At 43.2% G+C, this 23,422-nt stretch overlaps 1 protein-coding gene across 1 annotated transcript in view; it reads left to right on the top strand.

Annotated features, from left to right (window-relative positions):
- The window catches only part of ZNF106 (zinc finger protein 106), a 79,209-nt gene that overhangs the window by 15,890 nt on the left and 39,897 nt on the right, over positions 1-23,422 (top strand). Inside the window, exons 2-4 of the mRNA XM_065402945.1 lie at positions 4,735-4,817; positions 6,175-6,236; positions 14,229-14,429. Coding sequence (XP_065259017.1) covers positions 4,764-4,817; positions 6,175-6,236; positions 14,229-14,429 — 317 coding nt within the window. The 5' untranslated portion in view covers positions 4,735-4,763. The remainder of the gene's footprint in view (positions 1-4,734; positions 4,818-6,174; positions 6,237-14,228; positions 14,430-23,422) is intronic.

Below are 23,422 nucleotides of genomic sequence, written 5' to 3'. Positions count from 1 at the left end.
GTGGACCACAGGGGACGTTTTACCAACATCAACGTCGGATGGCCGGGCAAGGTTCATGACGCTCGCGTCTTCAGGAACTCTGATCTGTTTAGACGGCTGCAGGAAGGTATTTACTTCCCGGACCACAAAATAACTCTTGGGGATGTGGAGATGCCTACAGTGATCCTCGGGGACCCAGCCTACCCGCTAATGCCCTGGCTCATGAAGCCCTATACTGGCGCCCTGGACACTGAAAAAGAACTGTTCAACTACCGGCTGAGCAAGTGCAGAATGGTGGTGGAGTGTGCTTTTGGCCGTCTCAAGGGGAGATGGAGAAGCTTACTGACTCGCTGTGATCTCAGCGAAACCAATATCCCCATTGTTATAGCAGCTTGCTGTGTGCTCCACAATCTCTGTGAGAGCAAGGGGGAGTCCTTTATGGCGGGGTGGGAGGTTGAGGCAAATAGCCTGGCTTCTGATTACGCCCAGCCAGACAGCCGGGCGATTAGAAGAGCCCAGCGGGACGCGCTGTGCATCCGGGAGGCTTTGAAAGCTAGGTTCCAGAGTGAGCACGGTTACCAGTGACTTTTCTGTTTGTGTACAGAGAAGCTGAACCTGCCCCCGTTTCTTTACCCAGTTAATGTTGACTATCCTCTCCAGTTACATACCCCCTTCACCCCCTTCCAAAAAAATAAAATCAGTTTTATTTTCTTAATGAACACCGTTGTCTTTATTACTGTTTTCGCGGGAATGTTTTAAACCTGGGACGCAGACTGTGGTGGGGAGCGGGTGTAGTGTACTGATGCAAATGATGCTTCTAAACTCCAGGAATGACAGGATTCGCAGTGGTGGACTGGTTGTTTCAACGGAGCCTGCCAGCCCTCCTGAGCGGGACTGCGTGTATGTGGGGGCTATGTGACTTTATGGCAGGGGGAGGAGGGTTACAGATCCCCTGCTGCGTGGCTCTGTGATCCAGGAAAAGGACCGCTGCATAAGATCTGTAACTGCCCTCCCCCGCCACAAAGTCACAGAGCAACCCCCCCCCCCTCCCCCCCCACAGAACATGAAAACCACCTTCCAGACTGACCAGGGTAACTAGTCACTGCACTGTGTATGTGCCCTGCTGCTGGACCTGCCCCCGCCTCTGTACCCTGCTAAAGGTGACTGTCCTGTCCAATTACCAAGCCCCTTCCCCCCCTTCAGACAGACTCTCCTCCAAAAGAACATGATGGAAACAGTAATGAACAGAAACGTATTTTTTATTAACAACCACACATGAAACTGGGGGGTGAAACTTGGACGGGGGCTTGGGTGAGGCGGGAAGGAAAGGACTTTTCAAATTTTGGGGAATGACAGCCTTCTGGTGCTTGAGCAGTCTGCAGGGGTGGAGTGAGAGTTTTCACGGACTCTGCCGCCCCTCCTCCTTTGGACTTTGGGCGAGGGGGGTATGGGACTTGGTGGCAGGGAAGGGCGGTTACTGATAGACTGCAGCGGGGCTCTGTCCTCCTGCCTCCATTCCTGCAGAACATCAACAAGGCGCCGGAGCGTGTCCGTTTGCTCCCTCATAAGTCCAAGCAGCGTTTGAGTCGCCTGCTGGTCTTCCTGCCGCCACCTCTCCTCACGTTCCATGTGTGTCCGGTGCATTTGGGACAAATTCTCCCTCCACTGGTTCTGCTGTGCTGCCTGGGCTCGGGAGCAGCCCATTAGTTCTGAGAACATGTCCTCTCGCGTCTTCTTCTTCCTCCGCCTAATCTGTGCTAGCCTCTGGGAGTGTGATGCCAGGCTGGGTTGGGAGACAGTCGCAGATGTGGCTGTGGGAATGAGAAAAAGGTAGTGAATTTCTCCGAAAGATAAATGTAGTTGTGAACAAAGAACATAGTCTTTCTCTGTGAACAAGACCATGCACTGCACCTATCACATGCGCACTCAGGACAAGGTCGAATTTTCGGACCTCGCCTTCAGTGCCTGGGGTCTTGCACTGCCGATCTGGGAAGCGGGGCAGGACACCGGAATTTCTGTAGCAGGCAGACATGGTAAGCCGTAGACTTGTGGCTGCTTAAAACTTTAATAGTAGCACTGGCCTCCTTTCACATTGAAAGCAATGCCAGTCTCTGCTGCCAGCAATCGGCCAAGCATGAACTCTGCCCCTGTCCCACCCCCTCGCGGCTGTCCCAGGGAAAGATCCCTGTATGCTGCCCCTCTCCCGCCTCCACCGCGTGGCTGTAAACCGGCGGTTACAGTTCTGTAAAGGAACGGGCAAGCAGTCCCAATTCTAACAGTCCCCTACCTAATTCAAAGCAGGTCATCATGAGCGACATCACAATCATGAGGATCTCAGACAGCGATAAAGAACGAATGCTTCGGGAAAGCCTGCAAAGACCAGGGCCGTATGCCGCCATGCTGTGCAAGGCTATGATCCCGGAGTACTTGATGATCTCCTGGCGCGGAAACGTCTCCTACTTCGGAGGACCCAATAAGGCCGCTCTCCCCAGGAACCTGATGCACATGCTTTCCAATTACCTCCAGGAGAGCTTCCTCGAGATGTCCCTGGAGGATTGCAGCTCTATCCCCGGACATATAGACCGCATTTTAATATAGCTGCACTGGCAGGGACTAAAGAGTGGAGCGGCTTGGGCAGCAGAATCATGCAAAACCGGACATTGTTAGATTTTTTTTAAATAGTTGGGACTGAATAGTTAAGCGCCTAGGGCAAACAAATCATGAAAAACATATTTTTGTTATTGTTAATATTCCAGTTCTGTTAAAAATAAATGTTTAGATGTTTAAAACACTTACTGCTTGATCCTTCCCCTGAATCTGTGTCCGGGTTAATGGCTGGGGACGGTTGGTAGGGGATCTCTGTAAGGGTGATGAAGAGATCCTGGCTGTCGGGGAAATCAGCTTGGTAAGCGCTGTCGACTGCCTCGTCCTCCTCATCTCCTTCCTCATCTTCCCCGTCCGCTAACATGTCCAAGGAACCGGCCGTGGACAATATCCCATCCTCCGAGTCCACGGTCAGTGGTGGGGTAGTGGTGGCGGCCGCACCTAGGATGGAATGCAGTGCCTCGTAGAAACGGGATGTGTGGGGCTGGGATCCGGATCGTCCGTTTGCCTCTTTGGTCTTCTGGTAGCCTTGTCTCAGCTACTTGATTTTTCACGCGGCACTGCGTTGCATCCCGGCTGTATCCTCTCTCTGCCATGGCTTTAGAGATCTTCTCATAGATCTTTGCATTCCGTCTTTTGGAGTGCAGCTCGGAAAGCACGGACTCATCGCCCCACACAGCGATCAGATCCAAGACTTCCCGATCAGTCCATGCTGGGGCCCTCTTTCTATTCGGAGATTGCACGGCCATCTCTGCTGGAGAGCTCTGCATCGTTGCCAGTGCTGCTGAGCTCGCCACGATGTCCAAACAGGAAATGAGATTCAAACTGCCCAGACAGGAAAAGGAATTCAAATTTTCCCGGGCCTTTTCCTGTGTGGCTGGTTAGAGCATCCGAGCTCGGACTGCTGTCCAGAGCGTCAACAGAGTGGTGCACTGTGGGATAGCTCCCGGAGCTATTAGCGTCGATTTCCATCCACACCAAGCCTAATTCGATATGGCCATGTCGAATTTAGCGCTACTCCCCTCGTTGGGGAGGAGTACAGAAGTCGAATTTAAGAGACCTCTATGTTGAACTAAATAGCCTCGTGGTGTGGACGGGTGCAGGGTTAATTCGATGTAACGGCGCTAAATTCGACATAAACGCCTAGTGTAGACCAGGCCTAAGCCCTACCAGATATGAGGGTTTAATGTTGTCATCGGGTAAGCTTAAATAATAATTTCTGAACTGCACTGTGTATTTGTCGAGAGAGTTTGGGGAATAGTGGATGGAGATTCCCTGTTAAATTGGGGTCACTTATGACTATGAATTTTGCAACCTTGGCTAAACTAGCTCTTATAGAAATGCTTATCTGTAAAATAGCAACACTTCGAAGATGGCTGAATAATGTCTTGTTCGCAAGATTTATGTATGTCTGACAGCATTAGCACAATATTACATGATATTTTTTCTTTCCCCTATTTCTCTTCACTTTAAGATGAGGGATACTTTTTGCCAGTCATTGATCTAGAAATGGGCAATAGTTGTAGGTGTCTGTCTATTTTTTTTTTTCTGTTGCTTAGTATTACTTAATGACTTGTGAGAAGAAGAGAACAATGCTTTATCCCATTACATAAATAAATCTATCACCATCTGTTATAACCTAGATTGTTATGAGCATGATGTCTGATCAAATTAGTTATTAAAGACATTTTATTTTATCATGGAAATTCATTTAATATATTTAAAAACACATATTTAGCAAGTAGCATTTTTCTTCAATCTGTAGTTGCCTTTGTTTATGTACATTTAGCTCTTTAGGATAATTCCTTAAGTAGCTCTCTTGTGACCATCCAGACTATGATAGACTTTCTTCTTTGCCAAGCTAATTGCATGACTGCTTTCAGTGCTTCAAACCCCGCTTGACAAGAATCTGATCTCTCAATCCTTTTTTTTTTGTTTGCTATGTAGTCTTTAGATGACTACTTAAAATAACGTATGTGCCAGTTGAAAATGTAAGCCATACATAGGTGTGAGAGGTGCTTTTTAAAGGGCGGGAGGAGACACAGGGACATTTCAGTATGGTCCTTGTAAGAAGGAGCTCTTATTTTTAATATCTTCAAAACAATTGGACTGATAAGAAACAGTGTCCAGGATCTCTTTTTCTATTTTCAGGTTTGGGGTAAGAGCTGTCCAATGTAGTCATGGCTCGAGAACGAAAATGCATACTATGTCACATCGTGTACAGCTCAAAAAAGGTAAAAAATAAAAAGAATTTGCACGGCTAATATCTTTGTATGTGGAGATCTGGCTATATGCAGCATGGGAGAAATGTGTCCTTTCTTTTAAAAAAGAAACTGTAAAGATAACTTTTTCTATCAGAAACTGATAGAGATCTTCAGGTCTATTGAATGAAATAGAATTGTTTCAGTACTTCCTGATAGCCTCTTCCTCAATGTGACCATGTACTGGATATACATTCTCATTAAGTATTAAAAATATCCATGGCTTTCAAGTTTTAATGTCATCTTTTGTATGATTATATTAAAAAGTGTATGAAAATTGTAAGTCAAGCACTCAGAAGCCCCCTCAGCCTTAATTCTGTTCCCTTGTGCATTCAGAGTGTCTTATGACATAATCATATTTTGGTTTTTGTGATGGGTCCCTACATCTTTCAATATGTCAGAAGGACATTGTTTATCAATTGAGGCAGCTCATTTTCTCATCATCATTGTTTAGTATTTGCTGTGGCTTGTTTACGGCATGTCTTCCAAACCCTGCACTGCAGATGGAATTTTTCTTTTCCTTAGACTTTCTTGTAGTGCTTATCAATGCAGTATCAGAGTATCTCACAAACAGTAATTACTTTTATTTTCATAACATTTTAGTAAGGACAAAGTGCTATTCCCATTTTATTAATGAGGATCTGAGAGCAGAGAGAGAAGGGTGGCCATTTTTCCAAGTGTGTTTGTTCTAGGCAGGAAAAGAAAATGGAGCGCCTAGTCCCATTCCTGTTCCTTAACATGAGTGTTCTTCCTCTTCTAGCAGACATCTACCTCATTTGTAACATGTTATACAATGACTGCAGTGAATGAGTTAAAACTGTTTTAAATCCAAAACCAATTCACTATGCATGTCTCAGTTCTGTCTAGAATGCGCACCGAATGAAACAGGTCCTGCAGAGCAAAGCAGTGTGTGTTGATGTATAGTAACACTGTATCATGATGCATATACACTCACAAGCAGCCCTAATGTTGTAAATATTTTGATTTTTTGGGGGGATGTTAAAAAAAGCCAAACTAAGACTGTTTATGTTATGGAATGTTTTTTTAAAGAAATAATTGTTGTACAGTTATTTTCTAGCAAGGAGTGGAACACATTGAAGTCAGAGCCCTTGCCTCATTCCATGTACGCTTTTCTATATCCACCTTCTAGAGCTCTGCCCTCCTTCTATATGAATCCCAAAGATCAATCCTATGGAAGGAAGCTTAGCGGGTAATTCCTCAGGGTGACACCACCTTCAAAAGAGATCGAAAAGATCTATTAGAGCAGAATATATCCTCGTGCAGAGTAAAATGAATCATGAGTTATGCTTTTTTTTTTTTTCTTTTGTAGGAGATGGATGAACACATGAGAAGCATGCTTCACCACAGAGAACTTGAAAATCTGAAAGGAAGGTATGCGAATGATCATGCAAACTGCCTTTCAGTGCAGTTTACATGTCACACTTTTTGGGAACTAAATAGCCTTATTTCCCATGCAAGCTAAATTCAATTTAAAGGGAGAAGATAGATTAAGAATTAACTGTTTTTATAAAGCACATTTCTTTGTGCCTTTCTAATAGATACTAAAGATCTTAATAGCCGTGAGGACATGTCCCTGTTAGGAGCATGGGATTTCTCCCTAAATCTGTACAGTTTGCTGCAACTATTAGCTTGGGCTGTAGTTTGGTATTTTTCTACTTTCTTACAAAATATCTGTTGCTATAGTTAGTTTAAATTCAAATGCCTAATATGCTGGTGGGTTAAATCATCTGGAAAATCCAAATCATAGGATTTTATTTATGATTCCTTTTTATTTAAAAAAAAAAAAAAATTGTTGTGCAGGATGATTAAGACTTTGCAAGTTTAGAGATAGACATTCCAATTTGTACCCAACCCCATGTTTAGTCTGAAATGCACAGACATTTAGTACATAGAGGCTTCAACTCTGAATAGTGCCCCATTGTGATGGGAGCTATACAAGCGCATAATAAGAGACATTCCCTACCTGAAGAGTTTACAATCTGATTAAATTAGAATGATGGACAGGAGGGGAAATGGGCACAGCGAGTTGAAATGACTTGCTCAAGGTTGCACAGCAGGTTAATGTCCGAGTTGGGAGTAGAACCTAGCTCTCCTGAGTCCCAGCCCAGTGTCCTGTTTACTGTACCATACAGCCTCTGACCTTCAAATAAAGTATTTATACCATATGAATTTTTTAAAAAGTTTATATTGGGATTCCCTCTGAGACCTTTTCCACTACACCTTGTCCAGTTCTGGGAGAACACTTCATCTAATTCCCTGGGATCCAAAACACTCAGTTTGACTCTGGATTTCGTCACTCACATTCCTCTATTTGACTTATAGCAAAGCTACGCTGAGTTGATCGCAGGGGGTATAGTGCGTACCACACATTCAAAGTTACACAGACAACCTCTTCCTTTGTATGCCTTTACACAATATGTTGCATTTGCTATACATGAAATCACAAATTTTTTGGATTGGCTTGCTTACTTTGCAGGAACCAATCAGTGTACATCATTCTCTATCCATGTGCTGTCCACGTGGAAACTGATCTTTACATTCCAGGGGGTTTATCTTGTCCATAGTCTCCATCAAGGTATTGCTGCTTATCTTAGTTAACACAGACTTCCTGTCAAGCCCCTATTTACAACTTAACATTCCATTCACCTTCCCAATTATGCCCACTAAGAAATTAGGCGAGTTACTTGTGTCAAGCCAGGCCTACAGTATATTTAAAAAATAACCCCCCTAAAATCCAAATGATCCTTCACTCTCAAAGGCTAATGGTGTTCTGGATAAGCTGAGTGGAAAAGGGGGAATTCTTCGTCACTGCACATGCACAGAATTTGTCTCCCACAGATCTCTTTGCTTCCCTGCAGACAAACGACCTTCCCCTGCAGTATGTTTTGGGTGCCCAGGGCAGCTGACAGAGAGGTAAATCACTGTGGGGCAGGAGACAGGACTGGGGAAGACCTGGCTGGTGTCTCCTTTCCTGCGCCGGGCTCAGCTGCTAGTCCCGGCTGGGCTGGGGAAGATGGGACTTCCTCTTCCTCTGCACAGCATCTGGGGCCAGGTCAGACCCACCCCAGATTTCTCCCGCAGCTGCAGGAAGCTCTGCAAACTCCCCCCGCTTCCTGCACCCATTGCTCCTCAGCTGCAGGGTGAGGGATTCCTGTACAGGTTGCTGCTCCCCAATATGTCCAACTCCTTTGCATCCAGACCCCCTCATACCCAGACCCTCCCACCAAGCCTTCCCCCTCCCTCCCCACACTTAGAACCTCTCCTCAGCCCCCCGATAAGCCCCACTCCCCCTGCACCTGGACTGTCCCGACGAGCCACCCGGATCCCCACCCCACCAAGCCCCAACCAGCTGCACCTGGATCCCCACCACACTGAGCCACACTCCCGCACACCCAGACACCTCCGCCCCCCCCCCCCCCCGCTGATCCCTAACCACTTCACCTGGACCCCCCTGCAGAGTCCCATTACTGTTGCACCCAGAACCCCCCAATAAGCCCCTGTGCATCCAGAGCCACACCTGCATCCCCCACTGAGTCACCTGCACCCAGATTGCCCCATACAAAACCCTCTTAACCCACACCTGGATCCTCCCACACTAAGCCCCTCCACTCTTGGATCCTGCCTTGCTGAGCCTGCCAGCCCACAGAGAGGGGCAGGGCCCTGGGGTGTTTCTGGGGCAGGCTGGGTCCTTGCACTGTGTCAGGGTTGGGTGCAGTCTCTCACCACTGAGTCCATTGTGCAGCTCCCCCCAGGACACGATCTCCCACCTCTGTGCAGCCAGTGGCCTGTGCTCCCCAGTGCCATGCTGGAGTCTCTACATTTATTTGACAAATAAAATTTGCAAAATTTTGTAGAATTTTAAAATATTGTGTGCAGATTTTTTTAATTTTTTGGCACAAAATGCCCTCAGGAGTAAACTACTAGTGTGGTGGTGAATAAATGTAAGGTGTCCAGACTTTCAATGGCAAAACTGACATCTTGCCAGTTGGGGAAAATGTGCCTGAGAGGACTTTTGATGACTCTTTGGGGAAGGTTGATTACTTCTTCAGCCTGCCATTTAGATGAGAAAAGGACACTTAACAGTAAAAGGTGTAGTGCAGAGGAAAATGGTGTTTGCTCACTACCATTCCCTCTTCTTTTTCTCATCCTTCTCTATCTTCCCTGTTCACTCCTCTGTTCATTCTTTTTTTTTTTCTAATCTCTCTATTCTGTTACCCTTCTGAATCATCAGTGATGCTTTTAAAAAGCACTTCCTCACTCTGTTGTCTTTCCCCACTCTGCCCCATGTCTCTTTGGGAATAGGAAGGGCCTGAAATTGTGCCTGGAATCAAAAGCACCTTATTTCTGCCTCTCATCTGTTCTGATTCTTAGCAGTAGAGGACATCTGTTCTGTTGGTGAACAGCTGAGAAGTGGTTGCTCAGATACCCCTGTGTCATCAACATTAACTTTAGCAGTTTGTCTCAAGCGTCTATGTTCTGGCTAATTTTTAAAGCATTCCCTTTAGTGTATCTTTTCTTACAGCACATGGTAATGATTCTGAATACTTTAACAATTGCTGAGGCTGGGATAGATTCAAGAGCTAAAGATGGTACAGATGGCAGCTTAAAGTCTTAGTCTTCCATTTTGTGTTTGGATTTCTAGGGCATGGTTTCCCCCCAGCTGACAACTCCTCTCTCAGCTACTGTTGAACGTTAAAGTCCTGCCACATTTCACCTAACACTAGCTATCAGTTTAATTCTTTACAAATTATATATAATATACACATACACACACTGGAGCTAGAACTGCTTCAAAATGGATCATCCACATTGTGTAATTAACTTCCCCCTCATCAAACAGACTTATCTCAACATCTTCAGGTTGGGCCCGGGGGAGGTGTGGGTTTGGGGTTTTTTTCACGTTTTTATTTTAACTAAGTGCCTTTCATCACTTTTACCATCTGGAGATTAGATCATCTATTGAATTCAGTATTTAACTCTGTATTGTTATCCTGTTGTATTCTTTGTGAAATCTTGGTTTTAGATGAAAAGGAAAATTTCAGATTTCCATTGTATCTGATATTGTGAAATTTCAAAAGATTTAGTAACTGTAGTTTTCCATTTCCTTAGTATCAGAGATGAAAGAGAGTGACTTTAATGTGTCTTTCATTCTGCTGTCGAAGTGTTTCCATCACTTTGATTCAGATCTCTTCCTACAAGAAAGGCATCTGTGCTCTGGCAGACCTAGTTCTTATACTTGAGAATCAAAATGGATAGTAAATTGTTTAATTTACAACCTTTCTTTCTCTTTCTCAATTTGGAGTACTAGAAATCTACATGGAATTTCACAATTTATGTAAAAGACAAGGGGTAGTCTCCAGGAAGGAGACTTGCAGCAGCAGCCTCATAAACCTCAGTATGTGGACTAGCTATAAGAGGGGACAAAGAGCTACACTGTTAGCATGAGTTACATTAACATTTATATTATCTATAGGTTTCAGAGTTAACACCCCATTGGCATGAGTCAGTTCACGCTTCTGAGTTTGTCTGCAGAGGAAGACATAACTGCATTAGTTTAAACTTTGTTTGCATTTTTTAAGTTAACTTTGTAACTGTGAGGGCTAAAATTGTAAGTGAAAACTTAAATTCTTGAGCACAATTGTGTGGCCAGAGGTGAATTCTGTAAGTTATGTTGCCCCAACGGAGTAATGGGACCCTGGTTATAACTTCACTTTCCAGTGAGACCATCATATTTTGTAAGAATTCTGTTTTGGACAATAATTCAGAAAACTCAGAGTGGTGTCTGCCTCACTCAAAGAGACTTGGCTTGAGCCTTCACATCTTGCCTCTGAAAACTAAGTCTCTTCATTTGGGTTGGTGGGTTGTTTTAGCATTTTGTCACTTATCGCGTATATTCTTCTAACTTCAGATTTTCTGCAAAATTCTCAGTCTTTAAACAAGCTCTTCCCTTCAGCATGTCTGGGACCCAGGATCTTATGCTTGCCAAAAGATGCATATGGTTCCATCCTATTCTTGTGCTGCCTCTCTTTAGGACTAAGCTGCCACTACCTTTCTCTCTCTTCTTGAAACAACTACTTTACTTTATAATGAAAATGTAAATTCTGGAGAAAAGTCACATTTACATGGAGACTGTTAAGTCCTCAGGTATATGGCTCTTGCCCTTGACTTGCATTTCTGTTTAGCGGTCTCAGCTATATATAATGGGCACGAAACTTCATCAGTCATCTTAAGTATTATGATACACATGATGTCTAGTTCCATGAGTGACTTCATAACAGCAATTGGAATGAGGCCAAAGTCTTACGAAAAGACTCTTTTCCAGCTAAAATTGAAAATGCAACGGCACTTCAGTTTGGACAGAGATTATCCAATGTACATACTGAAATACACAGCAGAAATTAGTAAGGTTCTCACACACTTTCATAGTGTGGACCACTTTTGTCCTAGTCATAATGGTGTCAACTACCTCCCCTGTTAAAGTTGAGCAAACAACATTCCTTTGGCTACTAGAGCTTCATTTCATGGAAAAATAGCATTAGGAAAGTATTAAATGTATTTTAGACTTTTATTGAAGCTTACCAGCTGAAAACAAGGGGAGTCATAACCATGTGATTAGCCATTTCTCCACAGACCATCGAGTGCAGGGGTTCTCAAACTGGGGGTCATGATCCCTCGGAGTCATGAGGCTATTACATGGGGGGTCGCGAGCTGTCAGCCTTCCCCCCAGCCCCTCTTCACCTCCAGCATTTATAATAGTGTTAAATATAAAAAAAAAAAGTTTTTAATTTATATGGGGGGGTCACACGTGGAGGCTTGCAGTGTGAAAGGGGTCACCAATACAAAAGTTTGAGAACCACTGAGCAAGTGGTTCAAGAGCCACTGTTTGGGAACTACTGATTTGGAAGTTGGAGAGGGTGAAGGAGTGGAGGAGATTCAGTCCCCAGCCCTGCTACTTAACCTTGCCCAAAGTAACTCTAACTCTGCTTCAATTTACCAATCAGTAAAATGGAATAATATTTACCTTTCAGAGGAATTGAAACCTGTATTTGTGAAGGGCTTTGAGATTTCCTAGAAATGTCAAGTATTATAATAGGTACCATTAGGTTTTTCTTTTTCTTTTTTTTATGTCCAGTTAAAAGGTCCTTACATTTAAAGTATAGCTCTACTATGATAAATTGAGTATGTAAAAATGACATCCATTTAGACACGCTCCCTGTTTGTATGTCTGGTCTCTTTTGACAATTTTAGCAAAAAGTAAGCTTTACTATATTTTATTCCTGGCAATTCATAGCTAACACAGTTAAGAGAGTGAGCTGTATTCTATACCTGCCTGTGCATTAGCAAAATTGTTAACCAACTTTCAGTTGGTTAAGCCACTGAAGATGAGGTAATACAGATGTCATACAGCATAATGTGACCTGCAGAATCTTTATTACTGTTGGTAATGTGTGCAAAAGAAAGAACACAGTCTGGTGCACAAATCTCAGGTTGAGTTTGTAGGGCTGACCGGAAGAAAAATATGTATTTTATGTATAACGGCACACTTGTTGTGCACATTATTTGAAACTGAGACCCTCAATTTAAGTGTATAAAGTGGTGTTTCTATTAATTAAACTTCCTAAACATATGGCCTTTTTGACTGATATGACTGTTTAAATACTTTTACCGTGTTACTATAGATCACATTTTTACTAGTAGGAAAAAAAGAGAAAAATGTCTTTTTAAAACACTTGTTCATTTCAAAGCCCTTTTGAAAGGCACAGACCTTTATTTAACAGCCAGCTGGTGACCCTTCGTTAAGCATGGCTCAGATAAGGATGCTGGCTTAAAATCTTGTGGGTGGTAAAAAATTTTTCTTCTGGATTTCTTTCATACTTTTAGAAACTGCAGAGGTGGAGGCAAGATTCTTGAGCCTCTGGTTCCTTTGATGGAAACATTTAACTGAATAATGAAGATGTTTCCGATCCATGAGATGGGGATTTTTCATCACTTCAGTAAGGGCAATTAGAATATGAAGTGGAATAAAGCTTTAATACAAAACAAGTTTTTTTGTTTTTGTTTTTGTTTTTTTTAAATTAATTTGGTATTGACCTTTTGATGTACAAGTTGAGTTTTCTAAATATATTAGATGTGAGCTAATGAACTGAGCTCCAGTCACTTATATTGCTGTTTTGGGAAAAGGCAGGAGAATTCACCTGTCCCAATGACTAGTCTAAATGTAGCTTTTAATCATTACATGGACCCCAGGTTCCTCACCACTTCCCACTTTATTTCCATTCATATGTTTGGGTATTATAGTACATGATCTCTATATTTGAGACATAGGAGCATTCAGTGCTGCTTCTATAAACAAGACAGTGGGGTGCAAGAAAGCATCAGTGAGGCAGGCAGTGGGCCCTATGTTGGTCCCCCCACACTATTTGCTTGGTTCAGAACACATGCTTTTTTTCTGATCAATTTTACTTAACTTACCAGTGGACTTATTTTCTCTCTTACTTTTTTAACCATTAGACTAACTAAAGGATTGGTCAAGCACTGTATGGTAGGCTTTTTAATAAACATTAAATATTGATTTGATTGTTTTTAATAGCAGTTTTACTGCAGTATTCACTGACACTTTAGTAAAACCATTTGTCTGACACAGCTGTCAACTTCCTGCAACTGAAATAATTTCTTATTTTTTAAGATAAGCCTTCTAAAGTAGAAAGCAGACCTCATGCATCATTTGAACCAAATAAAGTACAGTGAACTGAAGACCCCTCCCATCACTTGCTGTGCTATGGAGTCTTTGAATTCCAAGCAGAGGTCTCAGCTGTCCCAGTTTAGGTTACACTGTATTAGGATTGGCTGTAGCAGTATACCCCCTCCTCCCTCTTCTAGCTTTCACTGGGGGAAAGCATGAGGCAGAGATTAAATGTAGAAGCTGTCACCAGGCTTCTCCAGTGCAGCTGGCACCATGGATGTGCTTCAGAGCAGCTCCTGCTAGCTCTGTAAGCCCTCCACTCTACCTCCTCTCACTATGTTTCCTCTGATAAGATTTTGAGTACAGCAATCCAAGAAGAATTCCCTGCCCCCCACACATTTATTCTGCTCTATTCCCAAGTTTTTTACCTCTTGATTGTTGGAAAAAAAATCTCTAAAAATTGATCACAAAAAGCCCCAAAAGTTGGGGGAAATTGCAATAGGAAAAAAGAAAAGCCAGAAAATTCAAACAGTTTTAGTGTATTGAGGAAAATTATAGTGCCTACTGCACAAGCAATTGATTAAGAAAACTGGCATATTCAGAGGAAACAGAGTAAGATTTGAGTTGTCTACCATGCCCGTGGGAAGGATTGAATGTCCATCCTCTCCCTCTTTCCCCAGGGACAGCAACCACAAGTGCCAGGTGTGCAGGGTGACAGTGGTGGGCTTGTCGGCATATGCCAAGCACATCTCCAGCCAGCTGCACAAAGACAATATCGATGCCCACGAAAGAGAGGAATATGAAGGGAAAGAAGAGGCCGATGAAGAGTACTTTGACAAGGAACTAATTCAACTAATCAAACAAAGGAAGGAACAGAACCGGTGAGTATTCTTCTTCTTCTCTTAAGAATTCCTTTAAAGCTGTTTTGGGTATGGAGAAATGCTGCCAAGATAGAATTAGGTTTGAAGTGCAGTCTGCATGCAACCAGTATACTGATCATAAGACCAGTTTACGGTAACTACCTGTAGGATGCAGCTTGTGTGTCTAAACACAAACATTTCATTTATCATTTTCAGTTCTGATAGTTGTGAGGTTTACTGCAGTGCTTGGAAAATGAAGCTCAGCCTAGTCCACAGCAGAGGTGAAACAGTTTCACTTGTAGCATCACAAGGCCTTGAACTGGAATTCCTTGTGTGCTTCTTAAGGATTCAAGAGCATTCAACATCTCTATGCAAATATTTTATATTCTCATAAGCATACAGTTGAATAAAATGTTCCAATAATTCTAGCAGCAGTATTAGTATCACTTCCTTGCCCTACAAAATTAGCCTCTCACAAACTGTTGTTGGGTATAACTTGATGCTTTTATTTTACAGTTCTTATTTATGAGTTCTAAAATGAATTAGAATCTCATATTTTGGGTAACAATCTAAATGTCATCCTGAAATGCACTGAAGTCTTAAATGAAATGCTTTTTTTTGTTTGTTCGTTTGTTTTGTTTAGCATTAGCTAAACATTACTGTTCGGTGTGAATGGGTAAAGTTAGGCTACATAGTGTATAAGATTTCTGTTTCAGCATTTAGCCTGCATCTGACACTTTTGTGAGTGTGCATTGCTAGCGCCATGTTAATTTTATAATATACAGTTTACAGAGTAAGAACATGTTACTGTAACACTATAAGGGTGGGCATAGGTTATTCCTTTTTTAATTTTATTTTATGGCTGGGGACCCCAACCATAGCATGCAATAAGTTTGAGCTCTCCTTTGACCTGACCAAGAGCACATAAAAATGAGGTCATTGCCTGCCCAGTCTAGACTCTTTGGATACCAGCCAGGACTAGGAAGGTTTTTAGACTTTCCACCGGTCCCTTCATTCTAGCCAATAACTGTGCTGCATGGTACCCACTTTTGTGCTATGATGCTCAACATTGTTTTAGAGTTATTACATTCCTTGGCTACACTGGCCACAGAAATGGGGTCTTCTGCATTTAGTGTTCTTAGCCCACTTAAAATCTTTTAAAATTTCCCTGTTGGAAGTAGCTCGGGGGTGAGGGGAGCATTGGGTAGGTGGGAGTGTTAAGTTAATGATGTCCACAACAAAATTATTTCCCTCCAAACAGAATGTAGTTGTCAGCTATTTGACTCAAAGATGCTATTATTTAGACACCATTCCTGTCCTGGCTTCTTATATTAGAGCTCACTTTTCCTTATGCAGTAATCCATATGACAACTTCACATCCATTTCACAGGAGGCAGAAGTCACTTTAATGCGTGCTGAAAGCTTAAAAAAGGGAGATGGAATGTAAAGTTCTCAATTTATCCACAACCAGGTGTTGCGGAGGCAAATGTTGTGATATTAAACTTCCCCGTCCTGCCCTTCCTGTGACCTACAAGGATCCATTCTTTCTTAGGCCAGTTAACAAGGATCTTTCACTTAAATTCCATTTTTGCAGGATAAATAGTCCTAGTGTTCAGATTGCTGACCTTGAGAACTGCACCACTAGCATTAAGGCAGCATTTATCTTTGAATGCATGTGTTATAGATCCACTTTGTTCTTGATATCCTGCCAAGCCCAAATATAATCTTCGTTTATATCTGCCTGCTAGCAGACTACCAAAGGGCAATAGCTATGTGCTCAAGGGAAAGTCTTTCTAGGCCTCTTATTGCACATTTCAAGGACAGGCTGAGGCCTCGTTTCAAAACTAGACAAAATGTTTTTGTCTCATGTCTGAAACCAAGCTTGCTTAGGTCTTTAATACCTAACTGTCCTACAGGAACTCTAAAAATCAAGAAAGCGTCTCGTTGTTTTCTCCAGCAATTTGAATAACTTCTTTCCTCAGCCTAACTTTCCTTCTAATCTTTACCAGTTCATCCTAACAGTAATACCTTGCACTTACAGGATATATAATCTTCATTAAAAAGATCTTGATTGCCAGGTAGGGAGAGAATGAATTTACCAATATTCTGCTCAAATAAATTGCTCAGTCACACTTTGAGACACATGGGTTGGGGAAAGAGTTTGTACAATAGGGAATATCTTGTCTTATGGTCTTAACTTTGTTTACAGTCCAAATCACTAGCAAATTGAAAGAAATATTGTCTCATTTTCACTTTGTAGACTTCCCTTAATTAAAGTGAAAGTCATTGCTTAGTCATTCTTCTGGAGTGGAGTAAAAACCACCCATGGGTGGTGGAATGATGTAATTGGAAGTGCAAGGAAAAAGCTTAATTACAATACATTGGTTAAAAATTTAAAGCCGCTTTGTAACATTCTGCTTGCCAAGTCAGTCTCTCTCTCACACACACACACACACACACACACACACACACACACACACACACACACACACACACACACACACACACACACACACACACACACACACACACACACACACACACCAATTTTGGGATGTAATGGTAAGCGTAGGGAGAGGATCTTGCACTTAACCTGACAAATGTTCATGACAGTTTTACAAAGCTAAATTAAAAATATCAGCTTTCCTTTCATGGGAGTGGAAAAACAAATATGTATTTTACCAACCTGGAAGCTGAGTTTTGAATAAGAGAACATTATGCAGCCTTCCACAGCATGTTTGCTCTCCAAGCTTGGAGACAGCCAGTAGAGAGAGAAATGGAACCTAGCAACTAAATTAATCATTTCCATTTGATGTATTTAGAGTAGCTTTTTCATTGCAAATAAAATAATATGCTAGGGTGCTATTTGATGCCAGTTTAAGAGAATTAGGAATCAGATTGGTGCAGATCATGGATGTTTAATCTAGTACTTTAAGCTTTAAATAGAAAATTAAGTCTGTAGCTCTTCAGGTTACAAAGAAACACTGTTCATGTTTTGAAAGCTAAACACTGTTCATGTTTTGAAAGTGATGAAAACATCATGAAACAATAATCCTGACACATATCAGTTGGCCCCATTTATTTCAGAGGTGTTTTGACCATGAAGCCTGATGAGGATTTAAATGGCCACATTATAAAATATGTCACTGCTGATCAGAGTACATAAGAGAGAGGTATAATCGTGTTTATGATCTGGGCCAGGGGTCGGCAACCTACGGCACGCGTGCCAAACATGGCACGCGAGCCGATTTTGAGTGGCACACAGCTCCCTGCCGCGGTCCCGGCCCTCAGCCCCCCCGCCCACCGCTCTCCCCTGCGGGGGCAGGAGGAAGAAGCTTGGTTCTGCAGCAGCCAAGCTACCCCTCTCCCCTGCTTCTTCCCCCAGCGTGGTGCTTTCCTGCCCCTCCTCCTCTCAGTCCCTGCGCCAATCAGCTGATGGCCCTAGCGAGGGGGAGGGGGAAGAGCGGCAGCATGCACACAGCTCCGTAGAGGACGCAGAGAGAAGTAGGGACGGAGCCTGGGGGAAGGGGGTGGAACAGGGCATATCCCTTCCAGCCCCCTGCCATGAGCTGCTCAGGGCAGGGGGCTGGGAGCACCCCCACGAGCCGAGCACCCCAGCCTTCTGTCCTGCACCCCCCACACACCCCAGCCCTCTGCCCTGAACCCCCCCACCCCAACACACACCCAGCCTTCTGCCCTGCACCCCCACAGCCACATCCCTCTGCCCTGAACCCCCCCACACTCAGCCCTCTGCCCTGACGCTTGAACCCCCCCACACCCAGCCTTCTGCCCTGCACCCCCACACACCCCAGCCCTCTGCCCTGAACCCCCCATACCCCCAGCCCTCTGCCCTGACCCTTGAACCCCCCCCAGACACCCAGCCTTCTGCCTTGCACCCCTCCCACACCCCCAGCCCTCTGCCCTGACCCTTGAACCCCCCCACACCCAGCCTTCTGCCCTGCACCCCCACACACCCCAGCCCTCTGCCCTGAACCCCCCATACCCCCAGCCCTCTGCCCTGACCCTTGAACCCCCCCCAGACACCCAGCCTTCTGCCTTGCACCCCTCCCACACCCCCAGCCCTCTGCCCTGACCCTTGAACCCCCCCAGACACCCAGCCTTCTGCCTTGCACCCCTCCCACACCCCCAGCCCTCTGCCCTGACCCTTGAACCCCCCCCAGACACCCAGCCTTCTGCCTTGCACCCTCCCACACCCCCAGCCCTCTGCCCTGACCCTTGAACCCCTCCCCACACCCAGCCTTCTGCCCTACACCCCCACACACCCCAGCCTTCTGCCCTGAACCCCCTCCCCCAGCCCTCTGCCCCGACCCCTGAACACCCCCCCCCCCCCCCCCCCAGGTCTGGGGTCCCGGCCATAGGCCCTGCTCAGCCCGCTGCCGGCCTAGGTGAACAGAACCCCAGGCTGGCAGCGAGCTGAGCAGGCTGGTGGCGTAAGATCAGCATTTTAATTTAATTTTAAATGACGCTTCTTAAACATTTTGAAAACCTTGTTTACTTTACATACAATAGTTTAGTTATATTATATAGACTTATAGAAAGAGACCTTCTAAAAACGTTAAAATGTATTACCGGCACGCGAAACCTTAAATTACAGTGAATAAATGAAGACTCGGCACACCACTTCTGAAAGGTTGCCTACCCCTGATCTGGGCAATCTGAGTGCTGTCTCATTTTTGGTTCCACCAAAGGGTGAAGATTTGGAGAGTGCCACCTCATTTTCCCCAATCCGACCCCAAAAGATAACAAATCAAATTAATTACAGATTAAATAGTACAGTATAGGTTGAGACTGCCATGTGATAGACAACTTCTTCCTTTCAAGTCCCATCTTAGGTCATCTTTTCTGCAAGCAACTTTGCTAAGTATTGGTTAGCTATTTTTGTAACCTACCAAATTCTTATTACAATGTTTTCTGCCTATTAACAAATTGTGACTCTTGAAATGCCAGAGAAAGCGTCGCATTTGACCTCCCCTCAGTGCATTTGCACCTTCCTTTCTTCCTGTTAACTCATCACTTCCTGCATTTCCTCCTCAACCCATATCTACACCACAATACATCAAATTTGTGTACATTTACATATGGGAAAAATACACCCCACAGTCCCCCCCAAAATGAAACTAACCTGACACTTGCTAACCATTGCATGCCTTGTATTTTGTATTTGTATTACAGAAGCCCCTAGAGGTCCAAACCAAAATCGGAGGCCATGCTGCATCTTTTCCCCCCCCTCTTCCTTTGTTCCTTCCCTGAAGTGCTTAAAATCTCTTACATGTTTATACTGTGCCTAGCACAATGTGACCCCAATCTTGGTTGGAGCATGTAGGTGATGTTGTAATGCAAATAAGTAAATGATCCAAATGACGGCATGATAACTGACTGTTTGGAGAGGCCTTATGTGAATGAAACTTTTTTTTGGTCATGGTATAACTTGATGACACTTAAAATACTGATTTATTTTGCCACTCTTCACATCTGGTCTTAACTTAACTTTTTTTTGCTTGTTTACTTTGTTTTTTAACTGTACCCAATACCTTTGGAGAGGTATTGTCAGTGTTTTCACTCGATGCAGGCTTTGTGGAAAAAACAAGAGAAGTTGGCTATCTTAAGCAGACATCATTGCTAGAATGGATTAGGAAAGCAGTAAGAACTATGTTTTCTGCGCCAGAGGCAAAGTGCATAGCCATTTCCAGATGTTAGTAGTTTGGGAAACCAGTGTCCTGCCAAACAACCTGAACTTGCTATCCTATGCGGTGGTATTGTTACCTACCAGCCTGCTTTACATCTAAGGCTTAATGTGTATATATTTATTCTGGCAGATTTTTAGATCATTTTGAATAGTTTGAGGCTTGTTACCTCTTTTACAAAACTGGGATAGATTGGGATATACTTTTCAGTCACTGAACAGACATATTTCCTTATGTCTTCTAGGCAAGTTGAAGCTTGCTGTAGAAACCAAGAAATAGAACCCGATGATAGGAGACCACAGAGAAGGCGAGAAGAAAGAGCTGTTTATAAAGACAGAGAAACTTATGATCCATCCTTGTGGCACCATCATGGCCCATCTCAGAGGGACTGGAAATGGGAAAATGATGGCTTTATGAATCCTAGGCAAGGCAAATTCCCACATTCTATAAAGAACCCTAATGCAGACCGGCACTTCAGTGGTCCCAGGGGATGCTCGGGATGGCATCAAAATGGTTCTGCAGGCCTTTCAGGTCAACATGATAACCATGGGAATTCTGGAGGTGTTTGGCATCCAAATACAGGAGGAGAAATGTCAAAATGGTATCAAGATGTCAAAGGAAGAAATTCCAACTGGCATTCTGAAGGAACAGGTGACTTTTCTATTTGGCATTCTAAAAACTCAGCAAGAAACTGGAAATCCAATCCTCAGGGTGCCGATGGCTGGAATTTTGGTGGCACAGGGGACACACATCCACTGGAAAGAAATAGGATTGCAAATTCTAGTTCCCACACAGAAGATGGGAGTGTTGCATGGAAAAAAAACCCCATTAAATATAACCAGGAAAGGTATACACGGCAGTGGCAGGCGAATGACCAATTGGATTTTACTAGTGATAAACTCCCTCCAGTGGGGGCACTGGATTTCAGTATTTCTGAACAACCAGAGAGTAAAATGTCCAAGATGAATGGAAAGAGTGGCAGCACTTCCAAAGATAAAATTCATCGCTGGACTCCTTACCCCTCCCAGAAAGCTACAGACCAGCAGCCATGGTCTGAAGAGAATGTTCCTAAAACTTCAGAGAAAAAAGATTCTGTATCTCTACCTTTTCTCGAGACACCCATGAAAGGGATGGATCTTGAAATAGATACAACAAGCCTCCCAAAACTGATAACGTGGGAAGAGACCCTTTTAAACCACCCCTGTTACAAGGCCACTGCTGACCAAGTTGAATCTTGCAAGGTGAATGCAGACTGCCCCAGTGGAGGAAGATCTGACCAAGAGGAGGGCAGAAGTAACAGGATGCCATCACTGAAATCCCCTCTCCTGGTTATTCCAGACATGAAGTTATCTTCCCAAAAGCAAGATCCAAAGAATCTCTTGAAAAATGTCAAGCTTCTATTATCCTCATCCCCTGGAGAACTCCAGAACCATTCGAATGCACTAAACTTAGAAACTAACCGTTCCTCTTCTTATGTATCCAAGTTGCGCAGTGCTTGTAGCTTAAGAGGTAGCAGAGATGTGCTTGACAGAAATCAGAGACAGCCTATTGATAGCCTAAGTGAAGAACTACGAAAAGCCAAAGAAGAGTTGCAATCCAATCTTTCTCTGCAAAATCCTTACTTAAGTTCATACAGAGATACAGAGAGTGATCTAAATGGTGGTCGGAATATAGAGGAACCCAGGAAAGGTTCTTCAAAGACTAATGAGCTTAGAGTTGATACATTAGAGGATGTAAGTGAAGAGTGTGAAAAGGCTGAAGCAAGGGTTGAAAAGCTACGTCCTTTTATTAATACTTGTTCACCGAGTGACCCTCAGGAGTGTGAACATGCTACCACCAGAAAGGAAGGTGACACAGAAGCCTCAGGCAAACCTCCCTATTCAAGTATTATAACTGAGAAGCAAAAAGATTTTGAATTTCAAATGGAGTCAGTGAACCCATCAAGCCTTCAAAACAATTTAAGTGATGAGTTGAAAACCTCTCAGGAAGGGAAAGGGGAAGATCCTATCAAATCAAATCATCATTTTGATATGGAAGGCTTTGAAAATAGTTTAGATCATGAACTGCAAAAAGGAGGTGGTGGCCAACCTTCAGGCCCTCTTCTTCCTGAATTAAGTAAACTTGGCCTCCCTGCTTCCCTCCAAAGAGATCTGACACGACATATCAGTTTGAAGAGTAAAGTTGGGGCACATCTTCCTGAGCCCAACCTCAACAATGCACGACGTATTCGAAATGTTAGTGGTCATCGAAAGAATGAGACTGAGAAGGAGTCTGGACTTAAACCAACCCTGAGGCAGATTCTTAGTGCATCCCGAAGAAACATAAACTGGGAACAGGTCATCCAGCAAGTAACAAAGAAGAAACAGGAGCTTGGCAAGGGTTTACCAAGGTTTGTAACCTTTTAACTTTCAAACATGGATCTTATTATATCTGAGTCACTAGACGCTAAAGACTAGCATTTGAAGAACTGCAGAGATGAATTCTACCATACCATATTTGTGTCTGTCTGTCTATAAAGACACACATGCACACACTTTCCTGCTACTTCAAGCAAGAAGTTGATTCTGATCATAGTTTGACTAACAATTCAATACATATGACACTGGTAACATTAGGTTGTATTTTAAAGTTCTGTTAACTACAAACATGTATAGGTATAATATGAACAATACTTTAAATATATTGCCAGACCATTACTTGATTTTTTTGCATGAGATCAAATACTGAGAAGTACTTGCATCATCACGGGCAAGTTGAATGCATCCCTTGCTGTAGTAATTCTATTTTTTTAAATTATTAGCAATTTGTACATTTAAAAAAATATATAGATAGTGATTCTCAATATCGTATACATTGAAACTGCCTTTAAACTTAATGTGAAGACTAGTATTTTCAGTCTATCTTGTAAATGCAACATCTTATTGTCTCATCAGTCTTAGAAGCAGGTAATTCTGTAATGAGTGTCTGAAAACTATAGTAGGTTTACTTATCTGTTTTAAAATTCTGTTTCAGATCTACCCTGTGTAAGAGGGTAGCGTGCTGCATTACAACTCTGACAAGAACTTCTGTACAGGTTTCTGACATCAAACTAAGAGGGCCAAATTGATCTTCACTTCACCCTAGAGCTAATGAAAATCCTGCTTTTGTGTTTGAAAATAATGTCATGGCTAAGCACTAGCTCAATAATGAAGTTATGCAGCTAGGATCCTTCCTTTTTAGATTACACAAAAGGCAGCACAACACTAGTGTTGTCATCTTTTAGTCCATCAGTGTATACCTGGCTATATATTTAAAACAGATTTTTTTCCC

Source organism: Emys orbicularis, chromosome 4 (assembly GCF_028017835.1).
Source record: "Emys orbicularis isolate rEmyOrb1 chromosome 4, rEmyOrb1.hap1, whole genome shotgun sequence".
Lineage (NCBI taxonomy): Eukaryota > Metazoa > Chordata > Testudines > Emydidae > Emys > Emys orbicularis.
Note: the sequence above shows the minus strand (reverse complement) of the source record. Positions and strands in the feature narration are given on the sequence as shown.